Raw genomic sequence first — 21,939 nt, 5'->3', positions numbered from 1 at the left:
AATCTGCCTTTTTGTTTTTGTTTTTTAGATTCTACATATAAGTGGAATCATAAAATATTTGTCTTTCTCTTTCTGACTTACTTCACTTAGCACTGTACCCTCTAGGTTCATTCATGTTGTTTCAAATGGCAAGATCTCATTCTTTTTATAGCCGAGTAGTATTCCATTATAGTATATACACTGCATTTTCTTTACCCATTCATCTATTGATGGATACTTGGGTCGCATCCATGTCTTGGCTGTTGTAAGTAATGCTGTGATAAACATAGGGATGCGTGTGTCTTTTCTTCTTCCCTCCCTCCCTCCCTCCCTCCCTTCCTTCCTTCCCCTCCCTCCCTCCCTCTTTATTTCTTTCTGATTTTATTATTTTATTTTATTTTATTTTATTATTATTTTTTTTAATGTTTATTTATTTTTGAGAGAGACAGAGACAGAGTGTGAGTGGGGCAGGGGCAGAGAGAAAGGGAGACAGAATCTGGAGCAGGCTCCAGGCTCTCAGCAAGCTGTCAGCACAGAGCCTGACGCGGGCCTTGAACCCACAAATCGTGAGATCGTGACCTGAGCCGAAGTTGGACGCTTAACCAACTGAGCCACCCAGGCGCCCCATCTTTCTGATTATATTTTTAACTAATCTCTACAGCAGTGTGGGGCTCAGACTTACAACCCTGAAATCAAGAGCTGCATCTACTGACTGAGCCAGCCAGGAGTCCCACAGATGGATATATCTTTTCAGTTCTGTTATTGTTTTCTTTGGGTAGTAGAATTGCTGGATCATATAGTATTTCTATTTTTAATTTTTGAGGAACTTCCACCACTGGTGTCCACAGTGGCTGTACCAATTTACATTCTCATCAACAGTCCACGAGGGTTCATTTCTCTCCACATTTGTTAATTCTTTCTGGTTTTAGCCATTCTGATTGGTGTAAGGCGATATCTCATTGTGGTTTTAACTTGCGTTTCCCTGATGATTAGCAATGCTGAACATCTTTTCATGTGCCTGTTGCCCATCTGTATGTCTTCTTTGGAAAAATGTCTATTCAAGTCCTCTGCCTGTTTTTTAATCTGGTTATTTGGGGTTTTTTTTTGGTGGGGGGAGGGGTGTTGTAGAACTTCTTCATATGTTTTGGATATTAATCTCTTATTGGATATATCATTTGCCAGTATCTTTTCTTATTCAGTAGGTTATCTTTTGTTTTGTTGATGGTTTCCTTTGCTGTACGAAAGCTCTTCATTTTGGTACAGTTCCAATAGTTTTACTCTGTTTTTGTTTCCCTTACCTGGGAGACATATCCATAAATGTGTTTGCTAAGGTTGATGTCCAAGAGATTACCGCCTGTGATTTCTTTTAGGAGTTTTGTCCATCTCACATTTAGGTCTTTAATCCATTTTGAGGTTATTTTTGTGTATGGGGTAAGAAAGTGGTTCAGTTTTATTCATTTGCATGTAGCTGTCCCGTTTTCCTAGCACCATTTATTGAAGAGACTTGTCTTTTCCCCATTGTATACTCTTGCCTCCTTTGTTGTAGGTTAATTGAATATATAAGCATGGGTTTATTTCGGGGCTCTCAGTTCTGTTTCATTGGTCTGTGTGTCTTTGTGCTAGTACTATATACTGTTTTGATTACTGCAGCTGTGTAATGTATCTTGGAATCTGGGATTATGATACCTCCAGCTTTGTTGTTATTTTTCAAGATTGCTTTGGCTATTCAGGGTCTTTTGTGGTCCCATACAAATTTTAGTATTATTTGTTCTGGTTTTATGAAAAATGCTGTTGGTATTTTGATAGGGATTGCATTGAGTCTGTAGATTGTTTTTGGCAGTATGGACATTTTAATGATATTCTTCCAACCTGTGAGCATGGAATAGATTTCCATTTGTGTTTGTCACTTTCACTTTCTCATCAGTGTTTTATAGTTTTCAAAGTACGGGTCTTTCACCTCCTTGGTTAAGTTTATTCCTAGGTATTTTATTCTTTTTGGTAAAGTTGTAAATGGGATTATTTTCTTAATTTCTCTTTCTGCTACTTTGTAGAAATGGAACAGATTTCTGTATATTGATTTTGTGTCTTGCAACGTTACTGTTAATTTATCAGTTCTAATAGTTTTTTGGTGGAGTCTAGGGTTTTCTATATATAGTATCATGTCATCTACAAACAATGAGTTACTCTTCTTTACCAGTGGATGCCTTTTATATCATTTTCTTGTCTGATTGCTGCAGCTAGGACTTACAGTACTATGTTGAATAAAAGTGCTAGGGTGGATGTCTTCGTCTTGTTCCTAATCTGAGGACAGACTCAAAGTTTTTTACCATTGAATATGATGTTAGCTGTGGGTTTTCCACATAAAGCTTTTATTATGTTGAAATATGTTCCACCTAAACCTGCTTTGTTGAGAATTTGTATCATGAATGGGTGTTGTATTTTGTCAAGTGCTTTTTCTGAGATGATCATATGGTTTTTATCCTTTCTTTTGTTAATGTGATGTCACATTGATTTGCGAATATTGAACCACCCTTCCATACCTAAACTTTACTTGATTGTGGTGAATTGCTTTTTTAATGTTTTGTTGAATTCAGTTTGTTAATATTTTGTTGAGGATTTTTGCATCCATGTTTGTCAGAGATCATGGCCTGTAGTTGTCTTTTTCTGCAGTGTCTTTGCCTGGTTTTGGTATCAGGGTAATAATGCTGGCCTTGTAGAATGAATTTAGAAGTTTTTCTTTCTCTTCTATTTTTTTGGAATAACTTGAGACGAATAAGTATTAGCTCTTCATGTTTGCTAGAACTTGCCTTTGAAAGCGTCTAGTCTTGTACTGTTGTTTGTTGGGAGTCTTTTGATTACTGATTCACTTTCTTTACTAGTAATTGGTCTGTTCAGGTTTTCTATTTCTTCCTGATTTTGGAAGATAATATGTTTCTAAGAATTTATCAATTTCTCCTAGATTGTCCAATTTATTGGCATGCTTCTTTGTATTTCTGTGGTGTAAGTTGTTATTTCTCCTTTATTTCTGAAATATTTATTTGAGCCTTTATCTTTTTTTCTTGATGAGTCTGGCTAAAGGCTTATCAATGTTTATCTTTTCAAGGAATCAGCTCCTGGTTTCATTGATCTTTTACTTTTTAATCCTCTATTTCTGCTTTAATCTTTTCTCTTTTTTCTGTTTTAATCTTTACTATTTCCTTCCTTCTGCTAGCTTAGGGCTTTGGTTGTTCTTTTTTCTAGCTCCTAATTTTAGGTGTAAGGTTGAATTCTTTGTAAGGTTGAATTGTTTGAGATTTTTCTTATTTCTTGATGTAGACCTGTGTTGCTGTAAACTTCTCCCTTAGAATTGCTTTTCCTGTGTCCCAAAGATTGTGGACCACTGTGTTTTCATTTTCATTTGTCTTTGTGTATTTTTTTATTTCTTCTTTGGTTTCTTGGTTGACCCATTCATTGCTTAGTAGCATGTTGTTTAGCCTCCATGTTTGTGTGTTCTTTCCAGATTCCTTCTTGTGATTGCTTAAAAAAAAATTTTTTTTTTAATGTTTGTTTATTTTTGAGAGAGAGAGAGAGCACAAGCCAGGTAGGGGCAGAGAGAGAGGAAGACCCAGAATCCAAAGCAGACTGCAGGCTCTAAGCTGTCAGCACAGAGCCCGACCCGGGGCTCGAACTCTCAAACCACAAGGTCATGACCTGAGCCAATGTTGGTCGCTTAACCAACTGAGCCACCCAGGTGCTCCCCTAGAAAAATTGTTTTTAATGTGTATTTATTTTTGAGAGAGAGAGAGAGAGAGAAAACACAAGTGGGGGAGGGGCAGAAAGAGACACATACAGAATGTGAAGCAGTCTCCACGTTCTGAGCTGTCAGCACAGAGTCCAACACAGGGTTTGAACTCACGAACTGTGAGATCATAACCTGAGCCGAAGTCAGATGCTTAGCCAACTGAACCACCTAGGCACCCTTTGTGATTGATTTCTAGTTTCATGCTATTGTGGTTGGACAAGATGCTTGATATGATATCAGTCTTCTTAAATTTATTGACTTGTTTTATAGCCTAACATGATCTGTCTTGTAGAATGTTCCATGTGGACTTGGAAAGAATGTATATGTTGCTGGTGTTGGTTGGAATGTCCGTAAATATCTGTTATGTCCATCTTGCCTAATATGTCTTTCAATCACTGTTTCCTTGATTTTCTGTCTGGCTGATCTATATATTGATGTAAGTGGGGTGCCAAAGTCCCCTACTATTACTGTATTACTGTCAGTTTCTCTTTTTATGTCTTTTGATAATTGCTTTATGCATTTAGGTGCTACTATGTTGGGTGCATAGATATTTACAATTGTTATATCCTCTTATATTGTTCTCTTTATCATTACGTAGTGTCCTTTTTCTCTTGCTACAGTCTGTTTTATTTTATTTCTATTTTTTGCTATAGTCTGTTTTGAAGTCTCTTTTGTTTGTTATAAGGCACCTGGGCTTTTTTTTTTTTTTTCACTCCCATTTGCATGGTATATGTTTTTCCAGCCCTTCTTCACTTTCAGTCTGTACATGGGTTTAGGTCTGAAGTGAGTCTTTTGTAGGCAGCATATAATGGGTATTGTTTTTCTTATCCATTCAGTCATCTAGTGTCTTTTGATTGGAATTTTTTTTCCATTTATATTTAAAGTAATTATTGATAGGTATGTACTTATTTGCTTCCCGGTTGTTTTTATAGTTTTTCTCTGTTCCTTTTTCTCTTGATCTGTTCCTTCCTGGTATGATGGTTTTCTTTAGTGTTATGCTTGGATTCCATTCTCTTTATTTTTTTGTGTATCTATTAAAGGTTTTGGCTTGTGGTTACCATTATGTTCATATATAACATCTTACGTGTATAGTAGTTTATATTGAGTTAATGGTCACTTAAATTCAAACACATTCTAAAAGCATTAAATTTTTATTCCTCCTTCCACATTTTAGGTATGTGATGTCATATTTACATCTTTTATTTTGTGTATGCCTTGACTGATTTTTTTGGATGTAATTGATTTTACTGTTTTTGTGTTTCAACCTCTGTGCTGCTTTTATAAATGATTAATCTACTACCTTTGTTATATGTTTGCTTTATCTATGGAATTTTCTCCTTTCATAATTTTCTTCTGGTTGTTGCCTTTTCTTTCTACTCAAAGAGTTCTGCTTGGGATCCCTTGTAACTCTTCCTTCGGCCTCTTTCAACACCCATATTCCATGCCCATACAAGTACCACTATATTTTCTGACACTGTAGTTTGTGTTTCCTAGAGTTTGATATAAATGTTCCCTTTTTTTGGATGGTGTAGTGATCTAGCTTCCTTCGCTCAGTATAATTTTGAACTTGACCCATGTTGTAATTTGTATTAATAATTTGTTTCTCCTTTTTGTTGAGTAGTATTCTATTGTATGCATACACCAAAATTGTTTATCCAGTTACCTGTTTATAGGCATTTAGGTTGTTTCCAATTTGGGGCTGTTACAAGTAAAGCAACTAACAATGTTTGTATCTTTTTATTGACATATGCTTTTATTTCTTTTGGGTAAATAGGTAAGATGGAATGGTTGGGAGAATATATTTAAGTTCTTAAGAAGCTTTCATACTGTTTTCCAAAAACGGTTTTCAAAGTGGTGGTACCATTCTACATTATCATCAGGAATATGTGAGAGTTTGATTTTTACACAAATTCATCGACACTTGATATGGCCATTCCTTTTATTTAGCCATTCAAATAGATGTGAAATGGTGTTACATTGTGGTTTTAATTTGCATTTCTTTAAGAGTGATGATGTTCAGCATCTTTTCATGTCCTTAATTTTTTTTTCATCTGTATATCTCAAGGTTTTTTTGCACATTACTTTGGGAGTTCTTCATATTCTAAATACGTGTTCTTTATCAGATACATGATTTCATTCTCTTTTTTTGGGTGGGGGGGGTCATCATCATTAGATTTATTTTTTTTCTTTATTTTTTAATTTACATACAAGCTAGTTAGCATATAGTGCAACAATGACTTCAGGAGTAGATTCTAATGCCCCTTACCTGTTTAGCCCATCTCCCCTCCCACAGCCCCTCCAGTAACCCTCTGTTTGTTTTCCCTATTTAAGAGTCTCTTATGTTTTGTCCCCCTCCCTGTTTTTATATTATTTTTGCTTCCCTTCCCTTATGTTCATCTGCTCTGTATCTTAAAGTCCTCATATGAGTGAAGTCATATGATATTTGTCTTTCTCTAATTTCGTTCAGCATACCTTCTAATTCCATCCACATAGTTGCAAATGGCAAGATTTCATTCTTTTTGATTGCCGAGTAATACTCCATCGTGTATATATATGACATCTTCTTTATCCATTCATCCATCGATGGACATTTGGGCTCTTTCCATACCTTGGCTGTTGTTGATAGTGCTGCTATAAACATTGTGGTATGTATGCCCCTTTGAAACAGCATACCTGTACCCCTTGGATAAATACCTAATAGTGCAATTGCTGGGTTGTAGGGTAGTTCTATTTTTAATTTTTTGAGGAACCTCCATACTGTTTTCCAGAGTGGCTGCACCAGTTTGCATTTGCACCAGCAGTGCAAACGAAATCCTTTCTTCCACATCCTTGCCAACATCTGTTGTTGCCTGAGTTAGTGTTAGCTATTCTGACAGTTGTGAGGTATCTCATTGTGGTTTTGATTTGTATTTCCCTGATGATGAGTATATTGAGCATTTTTTCATGTGTCTGTTGGCCATCTGGATGTTTTCTTTGGAGAAGTGTCTATTAATGTCTTTTGCCGATGTCTTCACTGGATTATTTGTTTTTTGGGTGTTGGGTTTGATAAGTTCTTTATAGATTTTGGATACTAACCCTTTATCTTATAGGTCGTTTGCAAATGTCTTCTCCCATTTTGTCAGTTGCCTGTTAGTTTTGTTGTTTGTTTCCTTCCGCTGTGCAGAAGCTTTTTATTTTGATGAGGTCCCAATAGTTCATTTTTGCTTTTGTTTCCCTTGCCTCTGGAGACGTGTTGAGTAAGAAGTTGCTGCAGCCAAGTTATAGAGGTTTTTGCCGGCTTTCTCCTCGAGGATTTTGATGGCTTCCTGTCTTAGGTTTAGGTCTTTCATCCATTTTGAGTTTATTTTTGTGTATGGTGTAAGAAAGTGGTTTAGGTTCATTTTTCTGCATGTTGCTGTCCAGTTTTCCCAGCACGACTTGATGAAGAGATTGTCTTTATTCCATTGGATATTCTTTCCTGCTTTGTCAAAGATGAGTTGGCCACAGGTTGGTGGGTCCATTTCTGGGTTCTCTATTCTGTTCCATTGATTTGAGTGTATTTGTGCCAATACCATACTGTCCTGATGATTACAGCCTTGTAGTACAGCTTGAAGTCCGGGATTGTGATGCCTCCTGCTTTGGTTTTCTTTTTCAAGATTGCTTTGGCTATTCGGAGTCTTTTCTGGTTCCATACAAATTTTAGGATTGTTTCTTCTAGCTCTCTGAAGAATGCTGGTGTTATTTTGATAGGTATTGCATTGAATATGTAGATTGCTTTGGGTGGTATTGACATTTTAACAATATTTGTTTTTCCTATCCAGGAGCATGGAATATTTTTTCATTTTTTTTGTGTCTTTTTCAACTTCTTTCATAAGCTTTCTATAGTTTTCAGTGTATAGATTTTTCACCTCTTTGGTTAGAGTTATTCCTGGGTATTCTATGGTTTTTGGTGTAATTGTAAATGGGATTGATGCCTTGATTTCTCTTTCTGTTGCCACATTATTGGTGTATAGGAATGCAACTGATTTCTGTGCATTGATTTTATATCCTGCAACATTGCTGAATTCATGGATTAGTTCTAGCAGTTTTTGGTGGAATCTTTTAGGTTTTCCATATAGAATATCATGTCGTCTGCGACGAGTGAAAATTTGACCTCCTCCTGGCTGATTTGGATGCCTTTTATTTCTTTGTGTTGTCTGATTGCTGAGGCTAGGACTTCCAATACTATGTTGAAAAACAGTGGCGAGAGTGGACATCCCTGTCTTGTTCCTGACCTTAGGGGGAAAGCTCTCAGTTTTTCCCAATTGAGGATGATATTAGCATTGGCTCGTTCATATATGGCTTCTATAATCTCGAGGTATGATCCTTCTATCCCTACTTTCTTGAGGGTTTTTTATCTAGAAAGGATACTGTATTTTGTCAGATGCTTTCTCTGCATCTCTTGAGAGGATCATGTGGTTCTTGTCTTTTATTGATATGATGTATCACATTGATTGTTTTGCGGATATTGAACCAGCCCTGCATCTTAGGTATAAATCCCACTTAGTCGTGGTGAATAATTTTTTTAAATGTATTGTTGGATCTGGTTGGCTAGTATCTTGTTGAGGATTTTTGTATCATCAAGGAAATTGGTCTATAGTTCTCCTTTTTAGTGGGGTCTTTGGTTTTGGAATCAAGGTAATGCTGGCTTCATAGAATGAGTTTGGAAGTTTTCCTTCCATTTTTATTTTTTGGAACAATGGAATTCCTCTGGAAAGCCATCTGGCCCTGGACTCTTGTTTTTTGGGAGATTTTTCATTACTAATTCTATATCTTTACTGGTTATGGGTCTGTTCAAATTTTCTGTTTCTTGTTTCAATTTTGGTAGTTTATATGTTTCTAGAAATTTGTCCATTTCTTCCAATTTCCCATTTTATTGGTGTATAATTGCTTGTAATATTCTTATTATTGGTATTTCTGCTGTGTTGGTTGTGATCTCTCCTCTTTCATTCTTGATTTTATTTGGGTCCTTTCCTTTATCTTTTTGATCAGACTGGCTAGGGTTTTATCAGTTTTGTTAATTCTTTCAAAAAACCAGCTTCTGGTTTCATTCTGGTTTTTTTGTTTGTTTTTTTTTTTGGTTTTTTTGGTTTTGATAGCATTGACTTCTGCTCTGATCTTTATTATTTCCTGTGTTCTGGTTTTGGGTTTTATTTGCTGTTACTTTTCCAGCTCTTTAAGGTCGTGATTTCATTCTCTTAAGTGAGAATGAAATTTTGCTCTTTGGAAGAGTGAAAGTTTTTAATTTTGATGTAATCCCAGTCCATCAATTTATTTATTAATGAACTGTGCTTTTTTTTCCCCCATCAGAGTTTTATAATTTTAGGTTTTGGAGTTAGGGTTGTGATCCATTTTGACTTCACTTTTTGTATATGATGCAAACTTTAGATCAGAGTTCTCCCTTTCCTGCAACTCCCTCCCACCCCCCTTTCTAGGTGCTGGCAGTGGAATATACATTTATATTCATACTTTTCAGCACTATGTGATCAAAAGACCCTTGAATTAACTTTGAACCCTTATTGAAAATGTGTTGTCTATGTATGTATGTGGGCCCTTGCCTGATTTATTGATCTAGTTATCTGTCATCATGCCAGTAGCTTCCTGTGTTCATTCCTATAGCTTTATAATAAGCCTTGAAATTAGGTTGTGTTACTGTTCCATATCTGTTCTTTTAAAAAAGTTACATAGACTATTGTAGTTCCTTTGTTTGTCTGTATGAATTTTTAGAATCAATTTGTCACTTTTGAGTAAGAAACCTCAGTTTTTTATTAGAATCATAGTGTATCTGGAAGCTTGAAATCAACCAGAGGAAAAAGTCTGGAAAACCTCCAAAAGCATGAGGTTAAAGAACACCCTACTAAAGAATGAATGGGTCAGCCAGGCAATTAGAGAAGAAATTAAAAAATACATGGAAACAAATGAAAATGAAAATACAACAATCCAAATGCTTTGGGATGCAGTGAAGGCAGTCCTGAGAGGAAAATACATTGCAATCCAGGCCTATTTCAAGAAACAAGAAAAATCCCAAATACAAAATCTAACAGCACACCTAAAGGAACTAGAAGCAGAACAGCAAAGACACCCCAAACCCAGCAGAAGAAGAGAAATAATAAAGATCAGAGCAGAAATAAACAATAGAATCTAAAACAACTGTAGAGCAGATCAACAAAACCAAGAGTTGGTTTTTTGAAAAAACAAACAAAATTGATAAGCCTCTAGCCAGGCTTCTCAAAAAGAAAAGGGAGATGACCCAAATAGATAAAATCATGAATGAAAATGGAATTATTACAACCAATCCCTCAGAGATACAAGCAATTATCAGGGAATACTATGAAAAATTATATGCCAACAAACTGGACAACCTGGAAGAAATGGACAAATTCCTAAACACCCACACGCTTCCAAAACTCAATCAGGAGGAAATAGGAAGCTTGAACAGACCCATAACCAGCGAAGAAATTGAATCAGTCATCAAAAATCTCCCAACAAATAAGAGTCCAGGACCAGATGGCTTCCCAGGGGAGTTCTACCAGACGTTTAAAGCAGAGATAATACCTATCCCTCTCAAGCTATTCCAAAAAATAGAAAGGGAAGGAAAACTTCCAGACTCATTCTATGAAGCCAGTATTACTTTGATTCCTAAACCAGACAGAGACCCAGTAAAAAAAGAGAACTACAGGCCAATATCCCTGATGAATATGGATGCAGAAATTCTCAATAAGATACTAGCAAATCGAATTCAACGGCATATAAAAAGAATTATACACCATGATCAAGTGGGATTCATTCCTGGGCTGCAGGGCTGGTTCAACATTCGCAAATCAATCAACGTGATACATCACATTAATAAAAGAAAAGATAAGAACCATATGATCCTGTCAATTGATGCAGAAAAGGCCTTTGACAAAATTCAGCAACCTTTCTTAATAAAAACCCTCGAGAAAGTCAGGATAGAAGGAACATACTTAAAGATCATAAAAGCCATTTATGAAAAGCCCACAGCTAACCTCATCCTCAATGGGGAAAAACTGAGAGCTTTCCCCTGAGATCAGGAACACGACAGGGATGTCCAGTCTCACCGCTGTTGTTTAACATAGTGTTGGAAGTGCTAGCATCAGCAATCAGACAACAAAAGGAAATCAGAGGCATCAAAATTGGCAAAGATTAAGTTAAGCTTTCACTTTTTGCAGATGACATGATATTATACATGGAAAATCCAACAGACTCCACCAGAAGTCTGTTAGAACTGATACATGAATTTAGCAAAGTTGCAGGATACAAAATCAATGTCCAGAAATCAGTTTCATTCTTATATACTAATAATGAAGCAACAGAAAGAAAGAAAATAAAGAAAGAAAACAAATAAAAATAAGGAAACTGATTCCATTCACAATTGCACCAAGAAGCATAAAATACCTAGGAATAAATCTAACCAAAGATGTAAAAGGTCTGTATGCTGAAAACTATAGAAAGCTTATGAAGGAAATTGAAGAAGATATAAAGAAATGGAAAAACATTCCATGCTCATGGACTGGAAGAATAAATATTGTCAAAATGTCAATACTACCCAAAGCTATCTACACATTCAATGCAATCCCAATCAAAATTGCACCAGCATTCTTCTCGAAACTAGAACAAGCAATCCTAAAATTCATATGGAACCACAAAAGACCCCGAATAGCCAAAGTAATTTTGAAGAAGAAGACCAAAACAGGAGGCATCACAATCCCAGACTTTAGCCTCTACTACAAAGCTGTCATCATCAAGACAGCATGGTATTGGCACAAAAACAGACGCATAGACCAATGGAATAGAATAGAAACCCCAGAACTGGACCCACAAATGTATGGCCAACTAATCTTTGACAAAGCAGGAAAGAATATCCAATGGAAAAAAGACAGTCTCTTTAACAAATGGTGCTGGGGAGAACTGGACAGTAACATGCAGAAGGTTGAAACTAGACCACTTTCTCACACCATTCACAAAAATAAACTCAAAATGGATAAAGGACCTGAATGTGAGACAGGAAACCATCAAAACCTTAGAGGAGAAAGCAGGAAAAGACCTCTCTGACCTCAGCCGTAGCAATCTCTTACTCGACACATCCCCAAAGGCAAGGGAATTAAAAGCAAAAGTGAATTACTGGGACCTTAGGAAGATAAAAAGCTTCTGCACAGCAAAGGAAACAACCAACAACATTAAAAGGCAACCAACGGAATGGGAAAAGATATTTGCAAATGACATGTCCGACAAAGGGCTAGTATCCAAAATCCATAAAGAGCTCACCAAACTCCACACCCGAAAAACAAATAACACAGTGGAGAAATGGGCAGAAAACATGAATAGACATTTCTCTAAAGAAGACATCCGGATGGCCAACAGGCACATGAAAAGATGCTCAACGTTGCTCCTCATCAGGGAAATACAAATCAAAACCACACTCAGATATCACCTCACTCCAGTCAGAGTGGCCAAAATGAACAAAACAGGAGACTATAGATGCTGGAGAGGATGTGGAGAAACGGGAACCCTCTTGCACTGTTGGTGGGAATGCAAATTGGTGCAGCCACTCTGGAAAACAGTGTGGAGGTTCCTCAAAAAATTAAAAATAGACCTACCCTATGACCCAGCAGTAGCACTGCTAGGAATTTACCCAAGGGATACAGGAGTACTGATGCATAGAGGCACTTGTACCCCAATGTTTATAGCAGCACTCTCAGCAATAGCCAAATTATGGAAAGAGCCTAAATGTCCATCAACTGACGAATGGATAAAGAAATTGTGGTTTATATACACAATGGAGTACTACGTGGCTATGAGAAAGAATGAAATATGGTCCTTTGTAGCAACGTGGATGGAACTGGAGAGTGTGATGCTAAGTGAAATAAGCCATACAGAGAAAGACAGATACCATATGGTTTCATTCTTATGTGGATCCTGAGAAACTTAACAGAAACCCATGGGGGAGGGGAAGGAAAAAAAAAAAAAAAAGAGGTTAGAGTGGAAGAGAGCCAAAGCATAAGAGACTCTTAAAAACTGAGAACAAACTGACGGTTGATGGGGGGTGGGAGGGAGGGGGGGGTGGGTGATGGGTATTGAGGAGGGCACCTTTTGGGATGAGCACTGGGTGTTGTATGGAAACCAATTTGACAATAAACTTCATATATTGAAAAAAAAAGATCTGTAGATCAACTTGTGGGGAGAATTGCTATCTTAACAATATTGAATTATTTGACTTGTGACAATGGTAAATTTTTCCATTTATTTAGGTCTTTTTAAATTACTCCCAGCAATGTTTTGTAGTTTTTGGCATCTTTGGTCAGATTTATCCTTATATATTTCAAGTTTTTAATTCTATTGTAAATAGTGTTGTTTTAAAATTTCAATTTCTGGTTATTTTGTTGCTAGCGGAGAGACCGTTGAACAACATGGATCTAAACTGTGTGGGACTACTTACATGTGGATTTTTGTTTTTCTCAATAAGTATACATACAGTGCTGTAAATGTATTTTCTGTTTCTTATGATTTTCTTAACGTTTTCTTTAGCTTACTTTATTATAATATACATATAACATACAAAATATGTTTTAATCAACTGTTTATAGGTAAGGCTTTTGGTGAACAGTAGGCTATTAAATTTTGGGGGAGTCAGAAGTTCTACGCAGATTTTCATTTGTGCATGGGTTGGTTCCCTGTGTAACCTTGTTAGTAAACTCATTAGTTCTAGTAACTTTTTGTACTAGACTCGACAATCGATGATTATATTGTCTGCATATAAGGTTGCTTTTACTTCTTTTCCAATCTGTGTGCCTTCAATGTCTTTTTCTTGACATATTTCTCTGGCTAGAATCTTTCGTACATTGGTGAATAAAAGTGGTGAGAGTGGACATCTTTGTGTAAGTATGATGTTGGTTGTAGGTTTTCCATAAATATCTTTTGTCCAGTTCATGAAATTCTGTTGTAGTCCTACTTTTGCTGAGAGGTGGGTTTTTCTTTTTCTTTCCCTAATCAGGAATGGGTTTTGTATTTTGCCAAATGTATTTTGTATGTTTAGTGAGATACAGATTTTTCTTCATTAATTTGTTAATATGGTGAATAATATTGATTGAGGAAAGAGTCTTTTATTGAAGTATAATTGACATAGTAATTGATTTTGAGTATTCAGACAATCTTGCATTTTTAGGATGAATCTCATTAGATCATGATGTGACATTTGTATATATTGCTCTATTTGGCTTATTAAAATTTTGTTGAAAATATGCATATTCTGAGGGATGTCAGTTTTTAGTTTTCTTGTAAGGCTTTGTCTGGTTTTGGTACCTGGGTAATGCTGACCTCATAGAATGAATTAGGACATATGTTTTCTTCAGTTTTCTGGAGGAGTTTATGTAGGTATTAGTGTTTTATCTCTCTTAAGTGCTTGGCAAAGTTCGTCAGTGAAGCTACCTGGGCCTGGAGTTTTCTTAGAGGGAAAGTTCTTAACTGCAAATTCAATTTCTGTAATAGAAATAGAGCTATGCACCTTATCTGTTTCTTCTGGAGTGAGTTTTGGTAGTTTGAAATTTGACCAGTTTTTCAAAGTTGATGAATTTATTTGCATAAAGTTATTTATAATATTCTTCTATTACTTTTTAAATATAGGTGACCTTTGTAGAATGTCAATTTTCTCATTTCTGATACTCGAAATTTGTATCTTATTTTTTTCCCAGTCTGGCTAGAGGTTTATAAATTTGTTCCCCCCCAAAGAAATTAAGTTTTGTTTTCATTGATTTTACCTATTCTTTTTCTGTGTTCTGTTAATTCTGCTTTGTACTCTGAGCTTTATTACTGATTTTTATACTTTGGTGTGATTTGGTCTTTGTTTAGTTTCTTTTTCTTGTTTTAAATGTTTATTTACTATTTTTGAGGGGGGTGGGGTGGAGCACAAACAGAGGTGGGTCAGAGAGAGACAAGGAGACACAGAATCTGAAGCAGGTCCAGGTCTGGGCTGTCAGCACAGAGCCTGACATGGGGTTCGAAACCACAGACCATGAAATCATGACCTGAGCCGTAACTGGATGCTTAACCAACTGAGCCACCCAGGCACTCCTAGTTTTGTTGAGTTTCTTAAGGTGAAACTGAGGTGTTTTTTGTTTTTTTTTTTTAGAACTTTCTTTTTTTTTTTTCTCTAATGTAGACGTGTAATGCTATAATTTGCTCCCTAACCACTGCTATAATGTCGTGCCATTCTACAAATTTGGATTATGTTGGGGTTTTTTTACTTGAACATTTTCCATTTTCCCTTTTGCTTTCTTCTTTGCCCCATGGGTTATTTAAAAGATGTTATGTAATTTCCAAATATTTGGGAAATTTCCATATATCATTCTGTTACTGAATTTTAATCTAATTCCATTGTAATCAGAGGACATATTGTATGTGTTTAAATTCTTTTAAATTTATCGAGACTTGTTTGGTGCCCAGAATATAGTCTGTCTTGGTAAATGTTTTGTGTGGATGTGAAACACATGAAGTTTTTGCTCTTACTGGGTTAAATGTTCTATAAATGTCAATTAGGTCAAGGCAGTTATTAGTGTTCAAATTGTATTCATCTTTCTGATTTTCTGCCTACTTGCTCCATTAAGTATTACAAGGAGAGTATTGAAATCTCTGGTCATAATTGTGGAGTTCTTGTAATTTTATATTTGTAGTTTTTGCTTCATGTATCTTGAAGCTCTGTTATGAGGCAGAAGGACTTTTGGGACATGCTTTTATTTGTTTTATTTTTTATTTAATTTTTTGAGAGAGCATGAGTGGGGGAGAGGGGCAGAGGGAAAGAGAGAATCCCAAGCAGCCTGTATGACCTAATGGAGTCCAATGCGGAGCTTGATCCCATAGACCTGGGATCATGACCTGAGCTGAAATCAAGGTTTGGAAGCTCAACTAACTGAGCCACTCAAGGCACCCCTGGGATGTGCTTTTAATGAATATGTTCCTTTATTCTTATGATATGCCTTGGTCATGTTCTTTGTTCTGTGGTCTGCTTTGTCTGATATTAACATAGCTACTTTTGCTTTCTCTTGATTAGTGTTTACAATATTTTATCTTTCATTATCCATTAATATTGTGCCTCTTTGTAGCTTTATATTTAAAGTGTGTTTCATGTAGGCAGCATATAGATGGGTCTGACTTATGTATCCAGTGTGATGATAATCTTTTGTGGGTTGGGCCACTTACATTTAATGTAATGATAGATATGATTAAGGTTAAGTCTGTCATCTTGCTGTTTATTTTCCATTTGTCCCATTTGTTCTTGTGTCCCCATCCTCCCCCTTTTTCCTTTGCCCTGTTTTAGATTAATTGAATTTTTTTTTACACTTTTATTTTCTCTTTTGTTGGCTTATTAGCTGTAATTCTTTATTTCTCTACTTTAGTGGTTGCTTTAGGGCTTATAATACACATCTTTATTAGCCTATCTTCAAATGATATTACAGAACACAAGAAATGGTTTAAGAGCCACAGTAGTGTACTTCTGTGTGTCTCCTCCCAAACTATGCTATTATAGTTATATGTGTAGGTTATAAACCACATGCTGTATTCTTACAATTATTGTTTAGTCCTTTAAAGAGATTTAAACAATTAAAAAAGCCTATATGTTCCCAGGCAGTTATTATTTCCAGTGTTCTTCATTCCTTTGTGTAGATTCATATATTCATCTAGCATTACTTTTTCTTCTAACGGGCTTCCTGTAACTCTTCTTAATGCAGGTCTGCTCATGAATTCATTCATCTTTTTGTGTGTTTGCCTGAAAATTCATTCCCCCCTTTATTTTTTATTCATTTATTTACTTACTAAAGTGTATTTATTTTGAGAGAAACAGAGACTGTGTGAACAGGGAAGGGGCAGAGAGAGGCAGGGAGAATCCTAAGCGGTCTCTGTACTGTCAGAGTGAACCCAATGTGGGGCTCCATTTCATGAACCTTGAGGTCATGCTCTGAGCCGAAATCAAGAGTCAGATGCTTAACCAACTGAGCCACCCAGGTGCCCCTGGAAACTCGAAGACCGTAATTTGGAGCAGTTATCTCCTTTGTTTTTGATCTTTCAGGGATCACTCTTTCTTTGCTGATGTGCTGTGTCTTGCAAACCATTGTTTTATATATTTTATCCATTTCGGTTATTTTTCCAGATAGGAAAGTAAATGCAGCCCTTGTTATTTTGTCTTGACTAGAAATAGATGTCAGTCACATATCTCCAACTCTTTTAAATGCAGCATGAAGCAGACTTATCCCCTCTGAACTTGCTTGTCCTCATTTTATTTTACACATGTTAATTATTTTTGCCCTTGGAGTGCTTTTCTGATCTAAAATTATTTAATTAAATAAAGTAGGACATCATTAGTCTTCCATGACATCTGGTTTTGAAGATCTGATTCAGAGTACATTCCACTTGGGAATGAAAAGAAAGAATGGAAGTATATTATGACAACTTTTGTATTTATTTAAAATCTATACAGTTTAGAAGCGAAGCCAGTATTTTAGCAGAATGCTTAGTAGTATTTAATGTTTCAGTTACAGGGATGTCTGGTGGAAATGTTTTTTCAATTAATCAGTCTGCTTGGCCCTTGCTCAAACTGAAATTTGTCCTGCATTTGCCTTAGTTGTAGTTGTTGTATATACCATATCCATTAGATTATCAGTTAGATTCATATTTTGAAAATGTGCTTCTTGACACATTTAAAACTTAACTGCTAGAATAATTTGAGGAGTTAATTTTTTCAATATATAATCCTTCCGTTATTGTAGATTGCTTTCTTTTTCCTACTTTAGGACATAAACCAGAAAGTCCATTGTTTCTACTCTAAGGTTTTTACCATGAATGCAGTAGAATATTTTCTATTCGAAGAAAAAATATGTTTCAAAGATGCAATCCTACTCTGATCTCTTTCACTGAAAGAAGGTGGTAGTAGAATTTTTTATTTTTTCTATAGGTTTATGAAAGACAACTGACAAAGGGTGATAGGTTGTCTTTATTTTCCTACAAGTAACTCTTAGGGTAAATGCAAAAATTGGCCTTATCTTTTATCTTTGTAGTCTGTTACAATGAGGTGATGACTGATTTTCATAATGAAAGAAACCACTAAAATAGCAAAGAATTATAGGTAATAGGCCAACAGAGGAGATGACCCTGAAGCACTATGGAATTTAAAATGAAATCAAGAAGATTAAATTTTAATTAGTGTGGTTTCAGTGATGGAGTGCAGGGTAATATTATGGAGGGGGCCCTGGAATGAATCAAAAGGCTTGAGTTACAGTGTTATTAGCATATCTACTAAATATCTCGTGACTGAGCAATCTCATAAGTGAACTTTAATATCTTCATCGGTCATAACTAAACTAGTATTTAATGTGTGATTCTTTTGTGCAGGTACATTGCTGGTACCTTGCTTATACTTCTTTTAATCCTTATATTAAGCCTACAGAGTAAATCGAAACTGTATTTTACACATGAGGAAGCTAAGGTTTCAAAATGTTAAGTAGTATTCAACAACGTTGAGCAATTAAGTATTCAAGTACAAATCGATTCTAAGTCTGTATTTCTCTAAAGCTGTGAAGTTTCTTCTATTTTTATTTATAACAAACTGTAGTATTTTTAAACCATGAACCATGATATATGCTAAGATGGTAAATTTCCAGTATATTAATTAGGTCTGGCTCTGTTCTGTCAGTTTTCCTACCTGCAATGTATTTTGATTATTAAAATTTTATTTGCCAGCACCTTGGTTCACCAGTGTTTAACTTTATAGTGATGTCGTCTTCTTCTGAGATCTTAAAGCATTTATTATCTGTAACTTGTTTATTAAATATTTGAGATATATTTAGCCATTTTACATGTGAAATTTGAGATAACTCTTGTTTAAATTTCTACATGTTCATGTATTACTGCTACACTTAAATCATAAGTTCCTTGAGGGTGCTTCTTTATAGCATTGTGCACATAGTACATACAAGTTTATAAATAATTTTGTTACTGAATTCTGTCAACCACATTAATCATCATTCTCAGTTATTCACTTCTCATGAGCAGATTTACCTAAGATGTTTTAAAATTTTCAATTCTGTGACTTTACACAGCATAGTAAAGTTTTTAGAGAAATGATTTTGAAAAATTATGAAGAGTTAGTCAAAATCAAAATTAGCTGATTAAAGTTAGCATGTAGACGTATTTTATTTGGCTAGGAAACCAATTACTTTGTCCCATACCTCATTTTTTTAAGAGTTCCAGAAGCTGGTGTTCTTGCTCCACCTCCCCATCCCCCAAATCAAAGAGAGCAAAGTATTTGAACAATATTTAGGAGATGTCGGTGGTGTCGACTACTGTTACTACTATACTAACTCAAAAGTTAATGAACATTTCTGGGCTTTAGTTTTGTCATTCTTAAAAAAACTGAATTGGATTATATGATCTTTAAAGATACAGTGTTTCAGAATTTATAAAACCTACAAGTTTAAGGTAAATTGCATTTCAGAATTGTAAAGTAGCATTTGATTCTTACACTTCAAAATAGTAGTAGTTTTATGTTAATTGCTTTTTTCTTTAAAAGCATTTGTAATCTTACGTTCTACTTCTATGGTTAATTTTGTTTTCTGACTTATTAGTACTCCTGCACGTGTTGCTAAAGGAGTTGTTGACCACACCAAAATGAGTCTACATGGTGCTAGTGGGGGACATGAACGATCAAGAGATAGACGAAGGTCAAGTGACAGATCGCGAGATTCATCTCATGAAAGAACGGAATCTCAACTCACCCCTTGTATTAGAAATGTTACTTCTCCAACACGACAGCACCATGTTGGTATGTAAAATTCACTAATCTTCCTGACGTTTTTATAAGCATGCAGTTACCTTGTTAAAGCAGTAATGACAGTGAATTGTGCGTAGTACTTCAAGGTAAAATTAACTTCTATTCAGTTGCTTCTATTTAAACTTAGCTTCTTGCTATGAAAAGATTAGTTTATTAAATGAGACTTAAAAATGAATTTTTTTTTTAAAGAATCGAGGACAGTCTTCTAAAAGAAGTGATTTTAAAAAGGCTTTAAAACTGTTATAAGTAGATTTTTAAAATCTTTCAAATTGATTTTTATCTTATGAGATACATGGCAGTGGTTTATTTTTTAAATTTGTAGTAAACTATTGATAGTAATTCTTGGTTAATCATGCTAGAAAAGGAAGTAAAAGCTAGAATAACCATCATGTAATTTATTTTGAATTTTGACAGAATTTTTAATTCAAAAAATAGAAGATGAAAAAGAAGGTGTGAAGTGTTTTGTTTTCTTGACAAGTAGCTCAGGTCTTTTTCTTCCTACTTATTACTATAAATGAACATTATTATACTTGAGGTAAATACATTGTGTGACTATAATGCATGCACCAGTCTGAAGCAGAGGTACGTAAGCAGTGTGAGCATGCTGATTTTCATTTGCCCCTGGGGAAGGGGCACATTTAATACCTTGACTTAATATTTGAGGTTGTTTTTGATTGTTCCAAAAATTTTTTTTAATGCTTATTCATTTTTGAGAGAGACAGTGCGAGCAGGGGAGGGGCAAAGAGAGAGGGAGAGACAGAATCCAAATCAGGCTCTAGGCTCTAGGCTCTGAGCTGTCAGCGGGGCCCTGAACTCACGAATTGTGAGATAATGACCTGAGCTGAAGTCAGACGCTTAACCAACTGAGCCAACCACCCCTGTTTTTGATTGTTATAAATCAAAATCGTTCATCTTAGAGCCTAATTATACAGAGAAGTTATCATATCAATGTCAAAGTAAGTCCTTAAAGTCAAACTAGCACTGATAAGCCAGAAATCAACACAAGTATAAATAAGTTGTTGTATGCTAAGTTCAGTATCTGGGAAGAGAATAGGAGGATGTAATAAATGATTTTATTCAGCAAATTTTGCTCTTGGGATGCTACCAGCATTCCGGAAACAGGCAATAAAATGGAGGTGTCAGAATATCTCTGGAGATATAGCCAACCTAATTATATAATCAGTAAAGCTGTACAGAGTGTTCTAAGTAGCCTGAGTCATGGAGGAATTTGGCAGAAGCTGATGAATCTGATGAGATGGAGGTACATTTTTAGGTCACCTTTAAAGTTCAGTTATCTAGCCTCTAAAGGGAATTTACCACAGAATCTAATCTTAGTTTTAATTTTCCCTTTGTAGAATATTGGAACAGCTAAAGAGTATCTTCTGAATTTTAACACTATTTCCTACCTAATTAAAATTATAGATAGTAATCATATGGTCCTATAAAATTTGTGGCAGTGCTTTTATTCAAGCAAAAGTTATAGCATCAGCTGTTGAAGCCATTTTATTTAGGAGACATTAAAAGTCATTTGAAAGGGGCGCCTGGGTGGCGCAGTCGGTTAAGCGTCCGACTTCAGCCAGGTCACGATCTCGCGGTCCGGGAGTTCGAGCCCCGCGTTGGGCTCTGGGCTGATGGCTCAGAGCCTGGAGCCTGTTCCCGATTCTGTGTCTCCCTCTCTCTCTGCCCCTCCCCTGTTCATGCTCTGTCTCTCTCTGTCCCAAAAATAAATAAACGTTGAAAAAAAAAAAATTTAAAAGTCATTTGAAAAATACAAATACTTTCTGTGTCCTTAGTGACTTTTTTTCTTCCTTTGGGACCTTGCTTTTGTGAGATAAATTACTAGTTTGGTAATGCTCTCATTAACATAGTGAGAGTCCTCAGTTTGTACTTTGTGTTCTCAGAATAGTACTAATACTTTTAGAATTTAGGACAGTTAAAATTGGTATTTTTATTAATTGTTTACTAGCTTTCATTGCTTAGTTATTTGAGTTGGAAGACTATTCTGTTCTTGGGTTTCTGTATATTTTTAAATACAATAATATCATAAAATTTACCTTCATTTTGATTGGTCTGGGTCAGCATTAGCCATCAGTACATCTTTAAAAGAAATCTACAAAAATTAATGTAGAAAACATTTTGGGGTTTTAGGTTTTATTTCTGGGAAATAATATTTATGGTGTTCTGTGGAAATATTACTTGAAATCAAAAAGGAGAAATACTGTGATTTAAAACAACTTTTCTACATCAGGATTTTTAGAAGCTATATGTGGATTTTGAATTTTTTAGAGGACAATTTGCATAGCTTTTTTAAACATCTTTCTTT

The 21,939-nt window shown here is 35.5% G+C and overlaps 1 protein-coding gene across 3 annotated transcripts in view; it reads left to right on the top strand.

Annotated features, from left to right (window-relative positions):
- BTBD10 (BTB domain containing 10) overlaps positions 1-21,939 on the top strand; it is an 88,212-nt gene that overhangs the window by 42,323 nt on the left and 23,950 nt on the right. For all 3 annotated transcript variants that reach the window (XM_043580716.1, XM_043580717.1, XM_043580715.1), the window contains one exon: positions 19,411-19,607. In XM_043580716.1, coding sequence (XP_043436651.1) covers positions 19,411-19,607 — 197 coding nt within the window. The remainder of the gene's footprint in view (positions 1-19,410; positions 19,608-21,939) is intronic.

Source organism: Prionailurus bengalensis, chromosome D1 (genome assembly GCF_016509475.1).
Source record: "Prionailurus bengalensis isolate Pbe53 chromosome D1, Fcat_Pben_1.1_paternal_pri, whole genome shotgun sequence".
Taxonomy (NCBI): domain Eukaryota; kingdom Metazoa; phylum Chordata; class Mammalia; order Carnivora; family Felidae; genus Prionailurus; species Prionailurus bengalensis.
This window is presented reverse-complemented; position numbering and strand designations above follow the sequence as displayed.